The sequence below is a fragment of the Pteropus vampyrus genome, unplaced genomic scaffold (genome assembly GCF_000151845.1).
Source record: "Pteropus vampyrus isolate Shadow unplaced genomic scaffold, Pvam_2.0 Scaffold36, whole genome shotgun sequence".
NCBI classification, from domain to species: Eukaryota; Metazoa; Chordata; class Mammalia; order Chiroptera; family Pteropodidae; genus Pteropus; species Pteropus vampyrus.
This window is the reverse complement of record NW_011888817.1, coordinates 11,200,064-11,224,683: the sequence shown is the minus strand read 5'-3', so window position 1 is coordinate 11,224,683 and position 24,620 is coordinate 11,200,064. Positions and strand designations below refer to the sequence as shown.

At 48.3% G+C, this 24,620-nt stretch overlaps 2 protein-coding genes across 11 annotated transcripts in view; both read left to right on the top strand.

The window, feature by feature from the left end:
* Positions 1-9,630, top strand: part of DLGAP3 (DLG associated protein 3) — a 60,575-nt gene extending 50,945 nt beyond the window's left edge. For 3 of the 5 annotated variants that reach the window (XM_023529345.1, XM_023529344.1, XM_023529343.1), the window contains 5 exons: positions 5,832-6,316; positions 7,256-7,347; positions 7,625-7,768; positions 8,449-8,484; positions 8,790-9,630. In XM_023529345.1, coding sequence (XP_023385113.1) covers positions 5,832-6,316; positions 7,256-7,347; positions 7,625-7,768; positions 8,449-8,484; positions 8,790-9,341 — 1,309 coding nt within the window. In that variant the 3' untranslated portion in view covers positions 9,342-9,630. Of the gene's footprint in view, positions 1-5,831; positions 6,317-7,255; positions 7,423-7,624; positions 7,769-8,448 lie in introns of those variants that run through there. The other 2 variants (XM_011357930.2, XM_023529346.1) reach the window with 2 other exon arrangements.
* A 3,850-nt stretch (positions 9,631-13,480) lies between these two features.
* On the top strand, positions 13,481-20,884 carry SMIM12 (small integral membrane protein 12). 6 transcript variants are annotated; one of them, XM_011357925.2, is made up of 3 exons: positions 13,481-13,630; positions 15,053-15,256; positions 16,236-20,884. In XM_011357925.2, exon 3 carries the CDS (start codon positions 16,241-16,243, stop codon positions 16,517-16,519), a length of 279 nt encoding a protein of 92 aa, XP_011356227.1. In that variant the 5' UTR covers positions 13,481-13,630; positions 15,053-15,256; positions 16,236-16,240; the 3' UTR covers positions 16,520-20,884. The 6 variants fall into 6 exon arrangements, with proteins under 6 accessions (XP_011356227.1, XP_011356230.1, XP_011356231.1 ...); XM_011357926.2 differs by lacking the exon at positions 13,481-13,630 and adding an exon at positions 13,638-13,863; XM_011357928.2 differs by lacking the exon at positions 15,053-15,256 and having other exon boundaries at positions 13,505-13,630.
* The last annotated feature ends 3,736 nt before the right edge of the window (positions 20,885-24,620 follow it).

The window sequence follows — 24,620 nt, the reverse complement described above, 5'->3', positions numbered from 1 at the left end:
TTACTTTCTTTTACCTAGCATTTCTATATGTTTAAGGGGAGGGTTGGAGCTTCCTAAGTTAGTTCGGTCTACAATACTGATGAGTTGTCTGGGCTAGGTTTATAGCAGCAGTGACAGAGAAAAGTGGACCAAGTTGAGAAGCATTTGGAGCAAGGTTAGGGAAGGGCAGTGACAGGCAGAGAATGAGGTCTTCCTTGCTCTTGTATAGGTGCTCAGGGAGGTCTTGGCGGAGTGGGCTGATAAGGGGTGATGGTGAGATGGTGTTGGATAAATGTCTGAAGAACTGAATTGCTTGGGACAGGTGATCACACTGGGAATCCAGAGTGGGTGACAGGTGGGGAGAAAAGAAATCTGGCACATCTTTCTGGCCAGGCTCTCTTGCTTGTCTGCTGAAGGCATCCTTGGTTAAACACCTGCACCATCCTTTCTGTTCCTTATGTCCCTGGCACTTTAAGTCTCACTTACCACACACCGTGTCCCAACTGGTACATAAAAGTGAGCCGTGAATACCAGCAGCTTTTCCAGGCAAATATCCAGGACTAGCCCCCCACCTGCTGCCACACCATTTCCTTGGACTCTCTTGTCCTTGTTCCTGTCTTGCTGGACCCCTCTCCCCGCTCTCTCTCTCTCTCTCTTTCTCTGTCTCTCCTTTTTAAAAAATATTCAAGGAGGAAAGGTCTCTCTTTTCTGCTTTTCAGGGTATTCCTTGCTAACCTATTGGGTGAAGAATTCAGATTTATTGCCTCTCATACCTGGGAGTTGTCTAAGTGTCCTTCAAGTTGTCCATCATCACTGGTGACTTGGCTTAGAAATATACAGGGGTGGGAGTTGGTGTCTCTTCAGTTCTATCTCCACTGCACGCCCACCCAAAATTCATTGGTCCACAGATACTTATTGTATCTCTATTACTTGTTAATTACTATGCTGGGCACTGAGAATATAAAGGCGAGCAGAACCAGACATAGTCCCTGCCTTGTGAAGCTGACAGCCGTGTTCTTCTAAGAACCTCATAAATGATGTAGAAGTAACAGCTGTAAAAAGTGCCACAAAGGAGAGGTATGTATGCTATGAGAGTGCATAATAGGGGCCCAGCTAGAGAGGTCAGCCATAGCTTCCCTGAGGAAGTGACATTTGAATGGAGATCTGAAAGATGAACAAAAGTTAACTAGATAAAAATAAGAGATAAGAGTGTTGCAGGCAGAAGGACCAGCATGCACTAAGGCCCTGTGGTGAGAGGGAGTATAATTAAGAAACAGTTACCAGCCCTGTCTTAGGGCATCCATCCTACTTTCTTCCCAGACCCAGCACACTCTGGGCCATGATAAAAGAATGCATCAAATGTTCTTGCTGAATATTAGTAGAATGTTCCTGGGGCCCTTTGAGAACATAGAAACCATGTGATTTTTGCCTCTAACTCTCTCTAACTAGGGAGGTCTCCTGTATCTTCTACTTCTAGATCCCCCCCCCCCCACCAAGATCTTATTTTAATTTCAGATTTAAGAAAAATAAAACAAAATGAAATAAGTGAAAAATATCAGAACATCCAATTAAATTTGATTATTGAATAAACAATGAATAATTTTTAGTATAGGTATTTCTCAAATATTGCATAAGACATACTAAAAATGTATCTGTTATTTATTTGAAATTAAAGTTTAACCGAAGTCCTGTATTTTATCTGACAGTCCTACTTATACCCACTTGTGCCTAACCAGGACCCCCTGGAGAACTCGGTAGGAAGGCCAGCCTACCCCCAAACGCCTTTCTTGGCATCATGGTCATTTCTGGCTTTGGGACCTTGGGAAGGGAGTGTATGGGAAGAACAGAGCCCCTTGAGTTCTGGGAAGGAAGCTTCCATCTCATGAAGTTATGTTACGAGAACAAAAAGCAAAGAGTTGCTGACAGACCACAAGACCTGGGCATGGACACTGCCTCCATTTCTCAGTCATCACTTCCAGGATGGTTCCTGACTCATCATCATGACTCTTCTTAAATCTCCCATCCTAGCCCCACCTCAGCATCACTGTCATAGTCCCCAGGCTGGGCTTGGGGACTCTTGATTGATTGTATATTTAAGCTCCTAGATGCTCTCTCAAAGAGGGCACACGTACAATGGCTGAGCCTTGCTGAAATGTCCCTGCCCTTCCTCTTCCTTGCCCACTCCCTCTCCCATGCCCTCCAGCCTGCTGCCAAATGCTCCTGGCCAAACCTCTTGACAACTTCTGGATGTTGAGCATTCCTTGGACACTGTGTCTCTCGGGATGAGCCAGTTTTTTCCCAGAGCTGCTTGCATTATCCCTTAGAGAATCAAAATAGAAATGTGTCTTGAAGTAACCATGATAACTACTTTCAGAATCATCAGGAATGTGATCATTGTCAGCCTAAAGAACTAAAGAAGCTTCCTCAGCCTTGTCAAAAGGCTTGGGGAGAAAATATTGTGAAAGGTATTGTTTTGAAATAGTGATCATTCATAACTGAAACCAGTTTCTATCCCATGTTTATAGCTATTGGTGAAGGCCACAGCAAATACTGCCAAACCCGAAACTAAATAGTAACATAAGCCCCGAACTTCACTACCCTGAAAATGCATCTGCTATAGTTAGGATGAGGTTTGGCTGTGAGTTACAGAAAACCCCTAAATGACAGTGACTTAAATATGATAGAAGTTTATTTCTCTCCTGCTTAGAAGAAGTCCAGAAAGTCAGTTGAGGGCTAGTAGGTACTCTACAGTGTCAAGACCCAGGCTCCTTCTATCTTATTACTACTCCTCCATCCTTAGTACTTGGCTTCCATCTCATGTTCCAAGATGGCTGCTTGAGGTCCAGCCATCATGTCTGCATTCTGGTCAGCAGAGAGGAGGAAGAAACAAAGAAGGGCATGTTCTCCTTTTAAGAACATTTCCTGGACGTCTCACAGTTCTGCTTATATCTGTGAGCTAGAACTTAGCCACATGACTACAACTAGCTGCAAGGGAGATTGGCAAATGAATCTTTATTCAAAGTGGCCATGTGTCCAGCTTAAAATTGTGGGATTCTGTTACTAAGGAAGAAAGGAAGAATGGGTTTTGAAGATGATTAGTTGTCTCTACCATCCTTTCTTCCAATCAACCAACCAGTCAACCAACCAACCAGCCAACCAGCCAGCCAACCAGCCAACCAGACAACCAGCCAACCAACCAACCGCTCAGCTAACATTATGTATGAGCAACTGCCCTATTTAGTAAGGGAGACAGACATGCAAATCACTAACTGCAATACAATGTGATATGGAGTATAAAAGAGGTTTTATTCAGAGCACTGTGGGAGAACAGATGGAAATGATCAATAGCAATCATAGTAATTAATAACTACAATGCCCTAGCTGGGTTCTCAGTGCTACAGTCCCATGATTTTATTTGCCCGGCTCTCTTTCTTTTTAGCAAGAGCTACACTCCTTCCTGCCTCTTGTAATAGCTAACATTTACAATGGGCAGGCCAGGTGCTGTTCTAAGTCCTTTGCATATATTACCTCATAACAATGTTTTGAGCAGGCACTATTATCATTTTCCTTTATAAATGAGGAAACTGAGGCACAAACCATAGAGCTAGGTGTTGGACCCAGGCAGTCTGGCTCCAGAATACACATGCTTAACCACTCTGCTAGGCTGCCTCCCCTAAAGCTGTTCATTCTCTTTCCTTTCTCCAAATCCCCACCCTCAAATATCCAGCAAACAATCTCCCTGCTGACTTCATTGTAATAATGGAAGTGATCTAGTGGGACCTCTCTCCACCTCTGGACCAACCCTCAACTTACTTGTATCTCTTCCCTTGCTTCCTCCACCAGTCCTGCCTCAGGGGTGAGGCATCTGTCTTCCTGTTTAAAGCTGCCTCCTTCCTCAATCCTTGGGGGCCGGTGGAGTGTCACGGTTTAAGATCTGGCCTCTGCAGCCAAACTGTATTAAATTGATAAAAAAAACTCACTTGACTGTTCTGAGCCTCAGTTTTCTCATCCGTAAGTAGAGGTGATACTAACACCCTTATCATGGGACTATTTGTGAGGATTGAGCATGTTTATTCATGTACAGTGCTTAGCTTAGCATGTACTAAGTGCTCAGAGGGTGTGAATCATTATGTATCCCCCTTATTTCTGGTCTGTTGGACTACTGTCTCGCTCTTCACTATTTTCAGTTGATTTTTCTTTACTGGCTGTATTAGTTTCTGATTGCTGCTGTAATAAATTTTGTGTTTGTATTTCTAAGTAATATATAACCATATATATCATATATTTTATATACACGCACATATATATTAGATGGCCTAGATGGAGGGTGAGTGACTTCCCAAAGGCATGGAACAACAAGGCCAGCATTGGATCTCAGGGCTGCCTCCTGGTCTAGTGCTCTTCTGTGCTGTACTGAGTGGAGGCAGAGGTGTCTAAAAGGAGGCTGATCTAATAGTCAAGGCAGCGGGTGATGCAAGTCTTGACCAGGACAGCACATGGCATGTGCCAAGGTGAAGACCATGTGAGAGACAATGCAATATGTTCTTGCTTTCCCTCTTTGGGTGGGGGTTGGGACATAGGGCTCGTTGGAGACTGCACATGAGTGCATCTCTCTTCCCCGGGTCCTGGAGCATCCTTCTGGGTCTGGTTTCTATGGCAACAGGCTCCCAGCAGGCAGCCCGCCAGCTGGAGGGAAGCAGGCAGGCAAGGCAGGCAGGGAGAGAAGGCCTGAGCAGCAAGAGGAAGCTTGAAGTCGTGGGAGTTGGGGGAATCTCATGGGATGCTGGAAGGGCCCCGAGAGCTGGCCACTACCAAACCCCTCTCGCCTGATCATGCAAGGGTGAAGGTTGCTTAGGACACGTGAGCCTTTCTGTTATGGTTCTTGAATTTCCAGACCTCAAATTTCTGTTAACCTCTCCTCTCACCCCCATATCTCCTGACTCCCACTTCAAATATTGTCTGACCCCAGCCTCATGCATCTCAGGAGTACATTGACTTCTTCATAGAAAAGAGCCCCCATTCTGAACCTAGGAGGGGAAAAGAGCAAGGCCAATTGACTTTCTGTTTTGCATATGATTTACATATTAATTCAAAGATAAGAAATTTCCAGGCCTTATGTCATTCCTGCCAACAACTTAATTCAGCTCCACTGGCAGCAGCTGACTGTGTCTGGCCAGGCTCTGGGCTTAGCCATGGGGGTCCCTGGAGGAGAAGTCCTCCCAGCTGCAGCCACTTCCTTCCCCCCACCTGCTCCAGGGCAGTTCTTCCTCATGTTCTAGCAGCTGATGCCTTGGAAAGTACTTGGGCTGTGAAGCTAGCGGCAGCCCTGGGTCCAAATCCTGGCTCTGCTAACTTTGTAGCTGGAGGCCCATGGGCCTCTCTGAACCTTAATTTATTCATATCTCTGCAGGGCTGAGGACATACCTGTACAGCTGGTGTAAGTTAGCAAAGACATAGTTTTGTTAGAATGCCAAAATACTTTCGTATTCATTGGTAAAGAGCCACCACCCTGGCCCTTCCATGGCCCCTCTGGTTCTCCCCCTCCAATCCAGCTTCTGTCCAGGCGGTGCTCTGGCACTTGGGCTGTGTCAGTTCTGATTGGTGTATGCTGTTCTGCTCATGGAGTACAGGTTGTTAAATATTTTAAGTATCACCTTGTCGGGAGACACTAAAACAGGTAGGTATATTATGTGCCCACATGTTGCAAGGAATGATATATTTAAAGGTCCTGGATTAATGTCCATCACTTTGTAGGTTTCCTTTCTCATCCATTTTTCTTTTGCCCTGGGGTCGGGGTGAGGGTGGGGGTGATACTTGGCAAGAGCAGAGATGATAGCTACCTCTCTCACCAGGCGGGCGAGGTTCAAGCGCTCCAACAGTGTGACAGCCGGCGTGCAGGCAGACCTGGAGCTGGAGGGCCTGGCGGGCCTGGCCACAGTGGCCACAGAAGACAAGGCCCTACAGTTCGGACGCTCCTTCCAGAGGCATGCCTCTGAGCCCCAGCCTGGGCCCCGGGCCCCCACCTACTCAGTCTTCCGCACGGTCCACACGCAGGGCCAGTGGGCCTACCGTGAGGGCTACCCACTGCCGTATGAGCCGCCGGCCACCGATGGGTCGCCCGGCCCTGCCCCTGCCCCAACCCAGGGTCCTGGGGCTGGCCGCCGTGACTCCTGGATGGAGCGCGGCTCACGTAGCCTCCCTGACTCAGGCCGCACATCCCCATGCCCACGGGATGGCGAGTGGTTCATCAAGATGTTGAGGGCGGAGGTGGAGAAGCTGGAGCACTGGTGCCAGCAGATGGAGCGCGAGGCGGAGGACTATGAGCTGCCGGAGGAGAGTAAGTGAGGGAACTCTACTTGGAGGGATCATGGCTGGGGGTAGGAGGGGCAGCAGCATAATAAGAGAGCTCTTTGGTTGGATGTGAGGACACTGTCCTCACGATTTGGTTCTCTAGTGTCAGATCTTGGTGGGTCCCCATTGGCAGCAGGGCGTTCTGGGAGTTCTTGGAAGGAAGCAGGTAGCAGCTTCAGAGGCCAAGGCTAGCACTGGGGAAGGTGACCAGGCAAAAGGGCTGGACCTTCAGGAGATGGCTGCCAGTCCAAGCCAGGAAGTCCACGGGGGTCAAGGGAACTCTTGGATCTGGGCTGGTGTGGGGCTCTGGGCCTGATCCAGATCCTGGGGCCAGGACTTCAAGGCAGAGAGGGAGGCAGTGTACAATGTCAGATCTTGTGTGAGGCATGGGTGAAGGAGATTAAGCCAGGAAGACATGTTCTTTCCTTGCAATTTCAGTCTGAGGGGAAATACAGCCTTGCCCTAGAATCCCCAAGTTGATGGGGGTAGTGACTAGGAAGACGGGTGTCACGTACATGAAATTATTTAGTAATTCTTAAAGAGCCAAGGAGTCATACACTGGTAAGTGACAAAGTTCAGCCAGTGGGTGGTCATGGAGCTAGTGCCTGGCTAAGGCTATAGGAGTAGGCTGGGGCTGATGTCCATCTGTTCTCTGACATGGGAGGGAAGGACACAGGAAGATAAGCACTCAAGAAATGTAGGTTACATGAAGGAATGAACGTCATTTTCTGAGGATACAGTCTTCTTGGTGAAGTGAGATAGGGGCTGCTTGTTAGGAAGCTGAGGATGCTATGAGGGGGCGGTAGGAGGAGACAGTTACAGAGTGCCAGATAACAGAAGGGTCAGAGTCATTCAGGGGAGACTTCCGGGAGGCTGGGGAAGGAAAGGCATCATTCCCTTCCTCGAATCTCCTTCTGCTGTCCAGTCCTGGAGAAGATCCGCAGTGCTGTGGGCAGCACACAACTTCTTCTGTCCCAGAAGGTTCAGCAGTTCTTCCGGCTGTGTCAGCAAAGCATGGTGAGTGCCCACGGGTGTAGAGCCTATTGGGTGCTTGTACCTGGGGGATAACCCAGTGTGTGCATATGCCTGAAGGTGAGACCGGGTGTTTGTGCCCAAGAGAGAGAAGCCTGGAGTTTCTTGTCTCCTAGTCTCCCAGTCCCCACCCCACTCTCTCACGGGCGGGCTTCCTGACAATGAGGGTGGGTGGGGCTCTCTGGTCCCGGGAGGGGCTCTCTGGTCCTGGCTGGGACTCAGATCTCCCTGTCTGCCTCTCTTCTGTCTCCTTCCTCTGCAGGACCCCACTGCGTTCCCTGTGCCCACCTTCCAGGACCTGGCGGGTTTCTGGGACCTCCTGCAGCTCTCTATCGAGGATGTGACCCTCAAGTTCCTGGAGCTACAGCAACTCAAGGCCAACAGCTGGAAACTCCTGGAGCCTAAGGTTGGGGGAGGCCCCCTTAAGCCAAGAGTCCAGACCCTGGAAAATTCCCTTCCCCAGAAAAGTGTGTGTATGGGGTGGGGAGGTGGGGAGTGTGGACAGAAGAGACCCATGGGCAGCAAAGGCAGTCCTGGACAGGTGATTGGTGACCATCTTCTTCCAAAACGACCACACTCTTGGTCACTGCTGTCTGCCAGAACCCCCTCGGTGGCTGCAGCCACCTTGGACCAGCTGCAGTTTGAGGGAGCAGAACTAGAGCTTCCTGAAGGGTGGACTGCCCTCAGCTCGGACTTAGGCACAGAGAGGACTTTGAGGGTCCCCTCAGCCCTCATCAGTAGATCTTTCTGTGATGGGGTTCAGAAGCCTGGTATGTGAACCTCCATTGCCTTGCGTGCCCCCCCCCCCCCATCTATAGTAAAAACATCCAATTCCACAAGGGAGCAAACACTGATGCCAGTTGTGGAGAATGGCGCGCACGAGGGCGTACTCGAATCAGACATTTTTTAAAATGAAAATGTGGGGTTTGACCTTGTCGGAACAGGTACACCTGGGGCTTCAGGCTTCTTCCTACCTGCTTCCACATGGCACAGCCGCAGGTTAATCCCTCCGGACAGTGGAGGCGTGAACTGGGAAGTCGAGTGGGACCCCACTCCCAAACTAATCCTCCGCCCCTCCCACGGCAGGAGGAGAAGAAGGTCCCTCCGCCGATACCAAAGAAGCCGTCGCGGGGCCGGGGCGTGCCGGTGAAGGAGCGCTCCCTGGACTCGGTGGACCGGCAGCGGCAGGAAGCGCGCAAGCGGCTCCTGGCGGCCAAGCGCGCCGCCTCCTTCCGCCACAGCTCGGCTACCGAGAGCGCCGACAGCATCGAGATCTACATTCCCGAGGCCCAGACCAGGCTGTGACCCACCCGGCCCGCTCAGCTCGGGCCCGGGCCCGCGGTTTTCTACCCGTACTGTACATCCAGCGTCGAGGTCACTGTGAACGCGGGCCGCCCTGTGCGCCCGCCCCGCCGGCACCGCACGCCCCGGCTCCTCCTGCCCGTCACACTCTCGGGTTTTTTACCTTCCTGACCCCACGCGAAGGCGCCCGGGCTGGGCTGGGGGCCGTGCCTCTCCGCCCTGCGCTCCCACCTGGACCCCTTCTCCCTCCTGGTCCGACGCTTCGTCCCCACCTCCTCCCCATGGGCACCATCTCAGCCATTACGTTCCCCCACGGGCCAGGCCGGGCCGGGTCCCCCATCTGGGCTCTGCGTCCCTCCCACCCCGCGGGGCTGGGCTTCGTGGGGATCAGCTTCGTGGCTTTTTATGAAGAATCCCGAACCCCGCCTAGGAGCCCGCCCCACCCTCAGCCCTCAGCCCACCGGGCCCAGGGACCACGGTGGCTGGACCAACCCAGGACCAGGGCGCCTGGGCCTCTCCCCTTTCTCAGCTTCTGGGGAGGGGAGATGGGGGCTTCCCCTCACCACACCTGTGGCTGTTCCCACATCCCCTTGAGTATCCCAGGAAAAATAAAACGGCAGAACTGCACTCGAGCCAGCTACTCTCTCCAGAAGAAGCCACCTCTGCCCTGTGCATGAGGGACACGGGGTGGAGGGAGAAGAGGCCGGGAGCCCAGGCTCTTGGTGTGGGGAGAGTAGGGATTGCCTGGGGGAAAGATTCGGCCCCCTGGGGGCCTTGGATGGATCTGAGTCCTCTTGGAGGGGTCCAATGAGGTGGAGAGGGGAGGGCTTCCACCTTTCCACTGGTTTCTCTTTCTGCCTCCCAGTCCTCCAGGCTTCCTCCAGAGAGGAGAGCCCAGAGCCCAAACTTGGCACACAGCATGTGCTCAATAAACAGAGAGTGTGGTTACTCTTAGATATGGACAAATACTGGTTTCCCTTCCTCTGAGGGCCCAATGTTCTCTCTGCTCCATTCATTTCTGATCGGCAGAAAAATGTTCAATTTAGTGCTTCTATATTTTCTGATGCCTCCTAGGATGGGCAGTTTGTTGGGGGCAGAGAACAGAACTTTCCCGGGAATCTAAATGGCAACCCAAACCGAGGGGTGACGGCTAATATTTACTGGATGCTTACTGTGGGTCAGGGAAGGGGTGAGTGCATTACATGCATGTGGCTCATCCTCAGGACAGATGAGAAAGCGGAAGCTCAGGAGAGGTTAAATGATCTGTCCGAAGTTACTGGGCTGAGTGGTGGACCCAGGTCTAATACCAAACCATGAGCTTTTTTTAGCTCTATTGCCTTTTGAGTCCAGAAAGGGTTTGATGGCAGTGCCCACCCAGAAAACCACCTTTCCAGTCCTTAAACAGTCCGTGGGGTTGATATGTCACCCTGAGGCAGGAGGAAAAGCCAGCTGGTTGGCTGCTCTTGTGAGCCACACTGGACTAGCCAATTCTCATTCATTTATTCAACAAACATTAATTAAGACTCACTGTTGGCATCCAATACCAGGGAGATGGCCTGAACAAGTGTAGTTTCTACCCTTATGGAGCGTACCATCTTATGGGAAAAACAGGTAAACAGCAGTTAAAATATAAGGGTGAGTGCTGGAAAGATGACGAGATATTAGCTGCTGGAAGGCTGAGGCTGTGAAGAATGTTCCAAGATCAGACAATAGCTGTACAAGGGCTTGGAGGAGAAATAGGCGTTGGGAGTGCAGAGGTTTGTTCATGCTGGGCAATTTAAGGAGGGTAGGCCTGGGTCCGAGGGCTGTGGGAGCCGTGGAAGGGTTTTGACAGAGGAGTGGCATGAACAGATATTTTGAAAGCTGGTTTGGGAGACCAACTGAAAAGCAAGAGATCATACACATACTCATATGAGACCACTGGAAGGTGGAGTGGGCCCTCATGTGATCCAAATTTCCAAAAGTGAATCAGCTTTGGGCTGACCTCAAACAGATTCCTGGGCCCTGTCCAAGACTTATTGAACAGACTCTGCTCTCAAATGAGTTTCTAACAAGTGTTCCAGGTGATTCTGATGGGCAGGTAGGTTTGGGACCATTTAGATTGGATGACTGTCCAAAAGTTTCCACTAAAAATGATCATCTGTCTGTTTCCTATAGACTTGCCAAGCTATTGGGGAGGGGAGATGGGAGCTTTGACTGGGTCACTTTACCTCTTTGAGATTCAGTTTCTCATCTCTAATATTGGGACGTGAGAACCGAACTTGACAATACTCAGAGCAATCCTATGAAGCAGGTATTGTTATCACCACCATTTTACAGATGAGGAAACGGAGGCTTGGAGAGGCTAAACAACTTACTGCAAATCATGAAGCTGGGAAGTGGCTGAGTCTGAGTTTAGCCCTTTACATTATACAGTTGTTTATGGTTCTAAGTCTTTTCTCAGAAACTGGGCCAGCTTTCCCGGGACTGTACGTATGTGAGAGTGGACATGGAGCAACTGGTCAGCATCTGCAACCGTGTGGGCATCTTACTACAAACATGTCTAAAATTGCCCCACAAGGGACTGATGGGATGTAGTCTCCTTTGGGTATTGCGGCCTGGGTAGTTGTACCGAATAAGTGAAGGATTAGATCCAGTCACTGTGCTTGATTTGCTCCCAGTGTGGCCATAGCCAGGCACATAAACAGAAAGATACAGTACAAAGGGAGGCCTGCTCTCCCAGAGGGGCTGATGAGACTAGCAGAGGGAGCCTCTAGCAGCCAGGGAGTCTGGGAAAGCTTTTTGTAAGAGAGGCCTTTTGAACCAGGTTTTGCAGGATGCATTAGAGTTTTGCAATCAAGAAAGAGAAGGGAGGACATTCATTTCAGGCAAAAGGACCAGCTTGAGCAAAGGCATGGAAGAGTATGTGTGGGGAATGATGGGGAGAGCAGAGACTAAAGAGGATGGGAGGAGATGTGGCTGACAGGGACCCATGGTAGTTGGGGAGTTAAGCTGGAAATTTCATTTAAATTTTATTTAAGTTTTTGAAAGATCCTTTGGCCAATAGAATGGGAATGTACTGGAAGAGGCAATGGAAGGCAAGGAGACTATTGAGGGAGTTGCTAAGGTAATCCAGGTAAGAGATGATGATGATGATGATTTTGAGAGACATCCAGGAGGCATGGATGCTATATGTGAGCTGAATCTTGGGAATAATGCAATGATATAGAGGTCTTGAAGATGTCATTTATGTTTTTGGCTTAGTGAATAAGTAATGCCACAAATGGACATAAGCTATCACGAAGGAGAAATAAATTTGGAGTATAATGAACATACTAGTGACCATTTACTGAGCACTTAGGAAATGTTGAGTACTGTGCCAAGCACTTTATATTCATTGGGTCAGAACAACCCTAAGGGGTGGGTACTATTATTGTCCTTTTAAAATCATAAATAGCTCTTCTGAGATTAACAGGCAGCATAGCCAGGATTGGAACCCACAGCTATCTGATTCCTAAGTCTTGAGCCCCACTCAGTTCTGCCTTATGAAACTGCTAGCCATCACTTGAGACTCAGCTCAGGGGCAGGTTCCTCCAGGTGACCTTTCCTGATTCTTCCTGGGGCTCCTCCTCTGTGCAGCTTGTGGATACATCTGTCACCACATTTCTCACACTCAATATATTGACATTTTATAGACCAATCTGCTTCCTCATCGGTCAGAGAACTCCTCAGAGCAGGGATGGTCCCGGTTATTTTTTTGCATCCCTGATGCCTAGCACATGTTAATTGCCTCACTGAATGCTGGTTATTCTAGGTAATTTGTTTCCTTTTCCTCTCTACCTCTTCAGTTAGTGAACAAGTTCTGCTAATAGTGGTTTCCTACATATTTCTTTATACTGTTCTTTTCTCTCAATTTCCACTGCCAGAACTTAGCACTGAGCTCTTTGAGATCATAGAGGAAGGGTATCTAACCTAATAGTGTAGTCCAGGCAGCTTCTACAGGGGTGTCCCTAAAGCTTGAAAAATGAGTCAGAGATACATTGGTAAAGAAAGATGGGAAGGGCCTCCAGGTAGAAGAAAAAGCACAAATTAAGGCACAGAGGTGTGAAAACAATTTGGTCTGCATGGAGGAATAGAAGGGGTTTAGCATGTGTTACTAAAGATAAATAAATATGCCTGGCTGAGATTAGCGGAATGAGGGTGAAAAGGCAGCTAGGCAGGATTGTTATGGAGCTTGAGCTTTGATGTTTTTTTCTGTACGTGATAAAATAGGCGTCTGTACAGGGAGCAGTGGGGACACAGAGGAGTGAATACTTATACCTGTGGGGCCAAGTAAAACTTAGGCTTTTCTATATTTCTATTATTCGTAGACTAACAATACCATTTATTCCCCTGCTTGCTATGTGCCTAGTATAGCGCTTAACGTACATTATCTCAACTAACCCTCACAACATCCTGTGCAATAGGTGTTATTGCCTTTACACATAAGAGGGAAAGGAGGCTCAGACGGATTAATATTGTTCCTAAAGTCACAGCTACAAAGATAGCTCAGGTCTGAAGAGTTCTTAAGCACTAGACAATATTCTGCTAAAGAGAGCTTCTTGAGGTCATGGATCATGTCTTTTGTGTGTATGTGTTCTCAGACGTAGGTCTTAGATAAACATCAGTTGAATAAATGAGTGGATGACCTTTCACTTTCTCCAGGCCGAAAAAAAGAGAAAAATCACGTGGTGACGTCACTGGGGAACAGCCTGACCGCCAGGGGGCGCTGTGTGCGTCTCAGCGCAGCGGGGCTCCGTTGCGGACGCCTAGCTAATTCCGGTCCTTTGACTGGATCTCAACCAATCCCTGCGCTTCGAGAGAGCAGGCGGCCGGTGGGCGGGGTCCCAAGCGGGGCCCCGCGGGCCGCTGGGAGCGGCTGCGTGGGTGTTGCTGGCCAGGGAGCCAAGGGCGGGGGCCGGACGGAAGAGTGCGGGCAGCGGCTCAGGTGAGCACGCGGCTTCAGCAGACAGTTTCCTTTCCCGTAGCGGCTGCCGGGGCCGCCCGTTGCCGTGGCGACGGCTCCTGGCCTTGACCTCTGAGTTATCGGAGAGGTGATCGCCAGTGTCCGCTCCGGCTCTGGCCTGGCCTGACATCTACCTCTTTCCCGGGGCTCGGAGGTCGAGTCTCGGCTTCCAGCTGACCCCCTGCGGCCAAAGCTTCTCGGCCTTAGGCACGTGGGTGAGGACGGACGTTGCTGACAAGGCCGCGAGCGTGGTAGAATAGGGGTAGGGGACCGGGAGATCAGCAGAGGGAGAAGAGTAGATACTTGGACCCTGACCTCACTTGCGCTCCCGTCTCTGGACTTGGCTCTATTGACGGTCAGGGTTAATCTTCCTTTCAGATCTCCTCTGTCTTATTAGCAATGATCAAATCTCAGACTCTGTGATTTCGGGTCTCATTGGGCCTCCAGGGCCCTGGCATAAGAGCAGGTTTCCCGGCAACCCAGTTGACCTTTACCGGACGCTTAGGTTTCCTCCATGCGGGGCTGGAAATAGGCGTCACAGTATTTGCGAGACATTTTTGTCTCTTTCATTTTAATACCCTGAGGATGACTTGTTAGAATATTTGGCTTCTTATAATCACCAGAGGCACCTGATGTGTTCTTGCCACCTTTTGAGGGTGGGTGAGTTCAACAAACTTTTTGGAAGTATTTTATGCCATGCCAGGTGGGAGGAGTGGGGGACAGATAGGGCACAGTGGGGCTTACAGACATCGTCCTTGCCCTCTTGGAGCTTAAAGTGTTTTGAGACATACAGACAAGTGGGGTAGGCCAGCACTGTGTGACACAGAAGTGGTCCTAAGTGTTGAATAAATGAGTGAATTGACTTATTTGAAAATGATTAGAATGTAAGCAGGAGGATAGAGACCTTGTACTGCATGTGAGAGATAATAGTTGTGGACTCATACTTGATACGTTTTAAGAAAAATTGGAAATCTGAATGGAGAGTTTCTTTTTAGGGAAGTATTTACTTTTAAAGGGAATTTTCTTAAAAGGTGAGAAAGAAGATGGAAAGTGTTAGGTTGAGATTCTCCAGGGTTGCCACTTTTAACAACTTCTGAATCTTTTAATTTCACAAATCTCTGAATATAATCTTAGAGTTTGGAAAAAAAGACGCTCTTCTAGGTAGTGAAATGCCAAACTTGTGAGAAAAAATTGCAGAAGCTCTCCCCAAATCCAAAATATGGATAGAAACCGTACACCTTTCTGCAGTGTGTTCATTCCACTAGAAAGAGCACGGGCTTTGAAGTTGGAGAGGCCTGAGTTCAAAATCAGTGGCTCTATTCCTTCTAGTGATTTGGGTAAGTTATCAATGTCCCAGAGCCTTTGTGGCTTTAGAAATCTGAGCTTATATTTCCTACTTCATAGAGGTATTGTGAAGATCTGGTGGAGGAGACCAGCATGAATTGTCCAGCAGAGTGCCTGGTGCTAAGATAAAGGACCCAGAGGGGAGTCTTGGAGCTGATGCAGTTCTTTCCCTGAAAAGGCCCATTAAAGTCTTAGGTCCACAGAATGCTGGGATTCCTTCACAGAGAATTGGAACCAGAGAGAGAGAGAGTCATCTTATCCTTGGTAAGGTTATGTAGCAGAGATAGAGAAATAGCTACAGGAACTCAAATGGAATGATCTTTTAATTGTTAATAATGGTAGTAATCATTATTGGGCTATTAGAGTGACCCAATATGTGCTTTTTTACATCATTTTGGTGGTGTCTTCATTTCAGGAGACCTTGGTGAGCATTCCACTTCCTTTTTTTTTTTTCTGCTGTGGCTTGTATAGTGTTTTTTGTTTCTGTTTTTGTTTTTCACAGAATTTTCAGGTCCTCGTGTGTCCAGAGTATATGTATAACGGATTGGTAATATTTTTAGGAGCTTATTATGCAAATGCGAGAATATGGGTTTGGTTGAAGAGAGTGTATTTTGAAAGTCTTTTGGCCAGCAGATTTGTAAAGTATAGGTTTGTCTCATTGTTAGAGAAATCAAGTTCACAATAGGGAAAAAAAACATTATTTATCTTTAAAATCTAGAATGGCTGGGTAACAGTTTGGAGTTACCCATGTATACTTTACATGAAGCAAAGTAATTACTCATTATCCTGGAGCCAGGAGACCTGCAGTGGGATTGTGGGTGGTGGGGAAAGGGTGACTGTGCTCATGGAGAAAATTGTGTAGAGCAGAGAAAGGCTTCTTTCCCATTCTTGAAAGGTTAACAAACTGGAGGAGGGCCTGGGGTCAACAACAGGATTGAAGCTTTATTACATAAGGCCCGGAGGTCCCCTCGTGGGAAACTCTGCCATTCACAGCTGCATAATTGTCATAGAATATAGTACATAAAATGGAGAGTCTTTTCCCCTTCCCTAACTACTTAATCTTTTGAAATTTCCTAGATTGTTTCAGGGACCCAACTGTTGCATAAAGCAAGCTACCCTCTTGTGTTACTCTGCATGGGGTAGATGCTCAGTAAATTGTGCCAGAGAGCCCTGGTAGGTTGTCCATATTTGGTGGAGAGGAGGTGCTGGTGTTCCCCTAATGCTGCCTTGTGCTCCTCTGCAGATGTCATGTGGCCTGTGCTTTGGACCGTGGTACGTACCTATGCTCCCTATGTCACATTTCCTGTGGCCTTCGTGGTCGGGGCTGTAGGCTACCACCTGGAATGGTTCATCAGGGGAAAGGATCCTCAACCCATGGAGGAGGAGAAGAGCATCTCTGAGCGCCGGGAGGACCGCAAGTTGGATGAGCTGCTAGGCAAGGACCACACCCAGGTGGTGAGCCTTAAGGACAAGCTGGAATTTGCCCCTAAAGCTGTCCTGAACAGAAACCGCCCGGAGAAGAATTAATGGAGGACACAGGGCCATATGGGTCCTTCTGTAGGCTGTGTGACTGGTCCCACCACCATGTTGACCCAGCTCCAGAACTCATATCAGATTTGTTTTGTCGCTTCTGGCCCCTCCAACACCACCCAGCCACATGCATACTGGCTGCTCTCCTATGACCAGGCAGACGCACTAGCAGCAGAGAGGCCAGTGAAGAAGAGGGCCCTGGAGGGTTCTGGCCCACAGGTTGCATCTGTCGTATGGTGGCTACAACTGCCCAGGCTTTTGCACTTTTAGAAGCATTGCTGGGAAGAATGTTATGAAATGAACATTGTCTCTTAGTCTCTGCAGGGAGAGAATTTGGCCTCAAGCAGAAGTGGCTGGGGCTGGGATGTTGCCTTAGGAGGGATACCACATGTCTGGTTCTTGTTCGCATGGGAAGAAATCAAAAATCCGCCTGTCTCCCTTCACTAGTTTGCCCTGTCCTTTGTGCTCACTCTTCCTGAAATCCTGTTCTATCAGCTTAGGAAGGGGATTCCTCGGGGAAGGAGAGCTTTTTTTTTTGTTCTTGGAAGCCCAGGCTGTTCACCTTGGGGCAGGTGAATTTGCTCAAAAACAATCACCATCTTTTACCCCTGTTACCACATAGTGTAAAACTTGATTAAAGTGGCATCTGAGAACCTTATTGATCTAATCCTATCTTCCAGATGGTGTTTGGGGTCTCCTTGGGAGTTATGCAAGTACAGGTGTTATAGCGTAGGATAACACTGGCCTTTAACTAAGGCCTCTGGGGCCTTGGAAGCTTTGTTTTACAAGTGTGGTTGCATTGGGTCCTGGAGGTTGTGACTCCTGGAGGTGCAGGTTCCCAAGGGCCTTTCTGTCCTGATAACATAGGCATATTGGACCTTTCAGAGTCTAAATTAGAATAGACTCTTAACAATTGCTATCAAATTTTCCAATTACATGCATACACTTTTCCCTATAAAAGTAATACACATACATTAAAGAACATTTGGTAGGGATTTTTAAAATCACGCACAGTCCCAGGGCTCTAGTACAACTAAAAAGTTAACATTTTGTTATCTTTCTCTAATTCTCACATTGCTTTTTTAGATAGTTGTCATTATTGTACATTTAATTTTATATTTTTCACATAATGTTTAATATATTTTCCATCTTATCACATGGTCTTCATAATTATAATTGTTTTTAATAACTGCATAATTGATCAGGTGGAAACAGCATAGTTTGTTTTAACAATTTCCTTATTGCTGGACATTTGGGCTGTTTCTGATTGTTCACTAGTATAAGTAGTGCAATGGATACCTTATATAAGGCTTTTCCTGCATTTTGGACCAAACGGTAAGAACAGCAAATGGCATTTTGGATGAAATGGGATGAGCAGTTTTAGGGGTCTTGGCACATAATACCAGATGTCTTTCCTAAATGGCTGTAGGAGCTTATACTAAAAGCTACCACTTAAGATGCTGCTGGTGAGGTTGGAAGGGGAGCGAGAGCAGAGGCCAGGAAGAGGCAGAAGCACCTATTGCTTCATGAGGTTGACCGACTTAACCTAAGTGAGTAAAGGCAAGTAATGCTCATTTGATGAAGAACAAACTGCCTTTAAGAAGGCGAAGAGTGTTTGCCCGGCTTCATATCAAGATTTGAGGCCTGATGATGTTAACAGGTGGTGCAGGTAGAATTCCTGAACAGGTAGAGATAGTAGCTGTGGTATGAGAGGAGCTGGGAGGATGTGGGAGTTAGTGGCCAGAGAGAGGTCAAGTTGGTGGCTTTCCCTCGGTCGCTGAGACCCACTGGGAGTGTTGAAATGAGCTGCTGTTGCTTCTCAGGGACGAAGTCTGATGGGGAGTGTGGGGAAGGAGTGTCTGCCACTGCTTCTGAAAGGATATGCCATTGCTCCTCTAGGTCACAGGCTCGGGCTGATGGGCAGGCTTCATTGACAGACCAGTGCTGCTGCCGTGTGGCAGTGCTGAGCATGACCAAGCCTGGGATTTCTTCCCTGGGCTTCGGAGTAGCAACTGCAGATGCCTACAGGGGTCAGTGAGGTGGCTTAAATGAGCCGGCCAGGACGGCACTGGAAAGCACGGGCCTGCCTACAGGGGGCAGTCGCTATTCAGCATCTTCCAGTTTGTGCTGCTTGCTCAGTGGTATCAGGTTTTTCAGGTTTTCTTCTAAAAGATGCTAGAAATTCAGATTTTTGTGTGTGTATAATCTGATTTCTAAATGTCGACAATTCAATTTTTAAAAAACTTCGAAGCATGTTAACATACCCGTAGTGTATGTTTGATAGCAATTGTTAATTTGACCTAGTGGCTGCCAATTTGCAAATAATTTTTCTTTGGCAACCTAACAGTTTGTGGCAAATATTAAATCTCAGGAGTGGTTTCCTTTGAAACACTTTTGAGCATCCTGCACATATGTAGTGTAACATCAGCCTAAGCAAAACATTAGAGGACCGAAAATTTTGCTACAGAAACTACCGAAAACATGTCCCCGTAGACTGAGACATTTTTGGGTTTTCAGTTACTTCAGAAAAACCCCATCACTGCTGGTGCATCTCCTCCCAGTGTCTGCCCGAGGAAGGCCTCTCTTTGGGAATCTGAGTTGCTCCCCACTTCCTATCTTGATTTGATTGTGCCCCCTTTTAAACAATTTCATTTCCTAGGGCTTGCCCTCACTGAATTTCTGCCTCCAGCAAATCTATTAATATTCTTAGTTAGCTTTCTTTCCCATGGGCTGGCTGAGACCTGCTGCTTGGTGCTCTAAGATTATGTGTGCTCTCTTGCCTCTGCTAGGTGGCATTAAATAGCAGGGTTGATGTGGATGTGGGCAAAGGCAGGTCAGGGTTGCTGGGATGAAGCAGGAAGCCGGGCACGGACTGGTGTTCTTCCATGTTTGCCGGCTCACTTTGGCGGCATGTGACCCTCTCTTGGATTGGCCCAATGGTCATGGTTCACTGAAGCACTTCAGTTAGTGGATGTGCTTGAGGCTTTTTGTTTACCCCACCTTGGGTCTCTTCTCAGCCCAACGATGCTGGTGGCTTTAGAGCAGGTTTACCCTGAGCATGGCAGAAATCACTTCTGTTCCCTCAGCAGCCCAGTGTTGCAGTGTCTGGTGCTTTTCCATTCTCTCTGGAGCCTTTCCTGTGCCTGTTGCTGTGTTAGCACAAATCAGCTGGGCAGCTGCCAGTACAAGCCTGCCAGGGAGCCCTTTGACTCCTGTCAGCTTCCCAGGGTCTCAGGCTGGTGGGGCTGTCGGCTGAGTGAAACACTGTGCATTAGTCTCCCCAGAGTCACTTGGGAGCCAGACAATGAAAACGAAAAAGCTCCTATCTGGCCTCACTTTTCCTTTTCCACTTTGGCATGGGTCTCCTGGCACTCGTAGAGTGGTGAGCCAGGGCACTGTGGTAGACTAAAAGTAAAGTGGGTTCTAGAGTCTGACAGACTTGAGTTATGAATACTGCCGCAACAAGTAGCTGAATGACCTTGGCAAGTCACTTAGCCTTTCTGAGCCTCAATATCCTCATGCGTAAAATGAAATAAGTACCTGTTTTTTGCTGGGTTATTGTGAGAAAGTAACATGTAAGATTCCTGGCAGAGTTCATGGCAGCCAGTAGGTGCTCAATAAATGTTAGCTGCTTTAATTTTATTGCCAGAAATGCCTCCATTTCCTGCAGTAGCTGCATGTATTCTTGTGATCCTGGTGAGGTGGGGATGGAGGCAAGAGCCGCCTTTGCTAGGAGAATGGTCACAGGGACCCTCACCAGGATCACAGGAAGGACTGTCTCGCATAAGAACCAAGCTGGCTGGGAGATCGTAAGCTTCAGACCTGTGTTACTTAGTCATAGTTCCACTGGTGCGGTCTGCAAGGTCAGAGACGAGAAGTGGGGAGGAAGGTGTCGTGGGATGCCCAAGAGAGTCATGTATCAGGAGAATAGGTAGAGGACTTGGAGGCAAGACAACTGGGTGACCTGAGACGTTCCCCTTCACCTCACCTGGCCTCGGTGTCCCCACCTGCAAAATGGGGGTACCGATATTGTGTTCCCTGCTGATGGTGTAGAAAGGGTGTAAGAAGAGTGAGAAATCAGTTTAGAGAGTGCTTTGAAAACACGCAGGTGCTATGTTATATCCCAGTAAAACCTTGCTTTTATCGAATTGAGGTCGCAGCCAGTCTGAATAATGAAATAGAAATAAATGCTCTTTTATTCCTTTTCTGTATGCGGTCTCAAAGTATTTGGTAAATAGAAGTCTTTGGGGAATTAACTTTAAGAGTTAAAGAGGAGTAACTAGTAATTAGTGTATCAGTTCTAGTGGTGCCTCTGATGTAATTAAAAAGTTTGTTCTTTTTGAATTAAATTTGTTAACAGTAGTTACCTGTTTGTCACATCCTTTTTTACATAATGCAAAGGGAAACCTTGGCCTTGTTTTTTTGTTTAAAAATTCCACAGGGGTCTCCCAAATATTTGAGATTTTAAAAGATTTTTATTGGCAACCCCATAGGGACAGCTTTTCTGTCTAGAAGGGTACAAAGTCCTTTGTGCCTTTATACCCCTCTCAACCGTCCTGGTTCTCTTACTTCCAATCCTGGCTCCACTGGCTGTTTCTATTCGCTTTTAGGCCTGAGCTGCCAAGCGCAGCCGGAGAAATTTGTATAACCCTATTGCCTGGTGCTCTCCACTTATGGTTTCTGGGTACAATCTTCAGGTGTTTTGTTTTTTCAACAAGCTCCCTAGCTCCCCATCCCCATCCCCGCACGCCTCCTCACCCTTTGCCGCTTGCTCTCCACCTCCATCACTGCAGTGATGAAGTCATTTTGCCAAAAGCGTCTATAATTTCGTCATTTTGGTCCTTGTCATACTGTAGCTCTTTGCAGTGTTCTGCACTCTTTGTGGAATTCTGTTTTGATAGCAGTACCTTCGCAGGGTCCTGTCCCAGCTCTCCCCTCATTCTCCTGAAATGTGCGTGTTCTCCCAGCTCATCCTTGACTCTTCTTGCTGGATAGTTTTAGCCTCATCTATGGCTTCAGCCACCACCTATATCTACCTTGATGACTCCTAAATATCTATTTCTGGTTGTGAATTTCCCCTGAAACTCCAGATCATCTCTGCAACAGCTTACTATACATCTCTGTCTAGATTTCCCACATATTCCGATGGTTAAAAGTGTTGACCTGGGTTTGAAGCTTAACTCTGTAAAGTAGTTGTGTGGCTAGATAACTTCTCTAAACATCATCTGTAAAATGGGGGTGATTCTGCCTACCTCACAGAGTTGTGAAGATTGAGAGGTTTCTCCTAAAACACCCAGCATGGTGTTTGGCATACAGTCCGTCTTCTCCATCCTGTGGCTCACGTCATTTCTGACTCTCCCTGTCCCCGTCATGGGTTCCATCACCAATCTGCGGTGACCTGCTCCTTCTGTATCTGGAATTCCTCCTCTGTTCTCCATCTTACTTCCTGCTTCAGGCCTTTGTCCACTCTTGCCTAAATTTTTTAAAAAATTAATTAATTTATTTTTTATGGTGACATTGGTTAGCGAAATCCAATGTTTCAGCTGTACACTTTAACAGTAAGGCATATATATATTTACACTGTGTGTTTACCTCTCAGAGTTAGATTTCTTTCTGTCACCGTGTATTTGACCCCCTTTACCACGTCTACCACTCCCCTCCCCGCTTCTTGCCTAAATTTTTGATCTCCTGAAAATTCTCTTCATTTCTGCCAGCATTTTCTTTCTAAAACACATCTTTGATGAGATCACTCCTTAAAGACCTCTGTGGCTCCTCTCTCTCACCAGAGCCTCTTGCATGCCATGCAAAATCCTGCAACACCTTGCCCCAGCCTCCCTCCCATCACTCCCAGGGTAGATCCTAATTTTTCCCATTTCCTGAACATGTCATGCTCGTTGAGTCCTGACGCGTCCGTATGCACTGTGCCTCGTGCCTCCCTGGTTACCTGGCGAGCTCCTATTACACTACAACATTTAGCAAATGTAGATTCGTACCCACTCTCCTGGGCAGAGTCCTTGCTGTTCTAGCTCTGTGTTCATTCTGCTGCTGCAGCATTTGTTACAAGGCACTGTGATGGGTGTGTGTCCACTCCCCCACAAGACTGTGAGTTCCTTGAGGGCAGGAACCAAGTCTCCGCCTCTGACAGAGGGCCTTGCACAGAATCATTTTTAATAAATGTCGAATGAATGAAGAAGCCCCTGAGTGTGATTCTGGGATGGAGCAGGTGCTGGGGCTGAGTGCAGAGACAAGCCTCTTTCAAAGATGGGGAACATGGCTTCCAGGTGTGTGCTTTGAGATGCTGGGCAGCCTCGAGCTCAGGGCAGCAGTGTTTTGCTACAGCTTTGCCTTCTCCAAGGCTGGTAAAGAGCTAAACCCAAAAGAAGGGCTGGCTTACATTTCCCAGGGGAAGCGGGGCTTGGGCCAAGGGCTGGCCTTCCCCACTGGGTAGGACATGGACCAGCATAGCTCGTGATGAATTTGACCCTGATGACTCTGTAGTGGGGAACAATGTCCTCAGGAAAGCATTCAGGAAACCCTTCGTGTAGCAGTGATCAAAGCTCTGCAGCAGTCCAGCAGGGTGGGTGGGAACACTCCAAGGAACCTGGCAAGGCCCTGGGGTCAGTGCCCAGGGGACTATTTGATGCCCTTACCAGGTGGGGCTCACCCTCAGCCTCAGCAGACCGCCGGGATGACCCTGTGGGATACGGAAGTCCTGGGAAGGTGTGGGAATACGTGGAAGCCTGAGGGACTGCTGTTTCTGGAGTGTCTCTGCTTTGTCTCCCTTTTTCCCTTAGCATCTTCACTCTGGCTGAGGCCTGAGAGGGTAGGGTAGGCTGGTGGGGCGAGGTGGAAGGATGCTTTAAAAACAGATGCGGCAGTCTTTGTTTTCCTCATTTCATCAAGAAGCTGGTGTAAAACTTCTTGTATTTGTATGAAGCCCTCTTCTCATTTGCCCCTCATCCCCAAGGAGTTCAAATGGAAGGCAGAAGAGTGCTGGTTCTCATTAGGCTGACAAAGGAGATCCGATGCCCAGAGCGGGAAACGGCTCACCCAAGATAACACAGGGAATTCTTGGCAGAGCTGGGCTTGCAGCCACCCGTGCTCTCCTCCCCTTCCTAATTTGCATCTTGTCATCACACCAAACCAAGGTCGGCTGGCCTGTAGACCGGTTGACTTGATGAGGGAAACACCCTCGAGTGCCAGCTGGCCATCAGGCACAGAGTAGGCACAGCTACAGCCCCTCTGCTGGCAGCTCACATAACTTAAACCTCTGATGGAGGCTGCAGCCTGCTTTTCCTGCCCCCTTCCTGGTTTCATTTTCCCAATGCACAGACCAAAGATAAACCTTTGAGGTACCTCTGCCCCTTTGATGCTCTCCAAGCTGTTTTCCCCACGTGTGGGAGGGTAAGAGGTCACAGTCTTTCCCACGGATAGAGTCCTGTGTTTATAATTTGGTTGATTGATGACAAGGTAGATTGTTCAGCTGCTATTGTCCCTAAAGGCCTGTCCTTGGCTGGTTTTTGCCTCGCTGACATACTTTGGGGCCTGTATGGGCTCAGATCCCAGCCCTCTCTTAGGCCCTCCGAGAAACTCAGTTCTGGAGTTAGACTATTTGGGTTCAAAGCCCAGCGCTGCCACTTAACAGTAGTGTGGGCTTTGCCAAGCTACTTAACTTCTCTGTTTTAATCTCATGTGTCAGATGGAGCTAATATATTACTTATCTCAGGGTTATTGTAAGGATTAAAAGAAAACTCACGCAAGGCATTTGGAACAGAGACCCATATAATTAGCACTTAGGAACAGTTGGTTATTTTGATTAGTAGTATTTTTCCATCCCATGGATTTATCCACACTTTAAGACTCTGGTCTCTCTCTGGGCTCTAAAAGGGGGAGCCTGAATGTGAAGGGGAAACAGGCCTACAGTAATGCTGTGGCAGAGGCTGGGGAATGGTGAGGTACCTTGATCTTTAGCCCAGAGGCCCTTTGGTTCTGCTATTCGATGCTTCTCTGCCTCTTGTTGGCCTCCCCCACTCCCCTATCCCTTCTACACTGCCTTGGAATCTTGTGGCATCCCCAGTTCCAGATAGGGGCTATATAG

Excerpts from the sequence above, each read along its gene's own strand:
- SMIM12 (XM_011357924.2), top strand. The coding sequence starts at position 14,868 with ATGGATAGAAACCGTACACCTTTCTGCAGTGTGTTCATTCCACTAGAA. Across the intron at positions 14,986-16,235 it reads TATTCCTTCTAGTGATTTGG|ATGTCATGTGGCCTGTGCTT; the intron begins GTAAGTTATCAA and ends GCTCCTCTGCAG.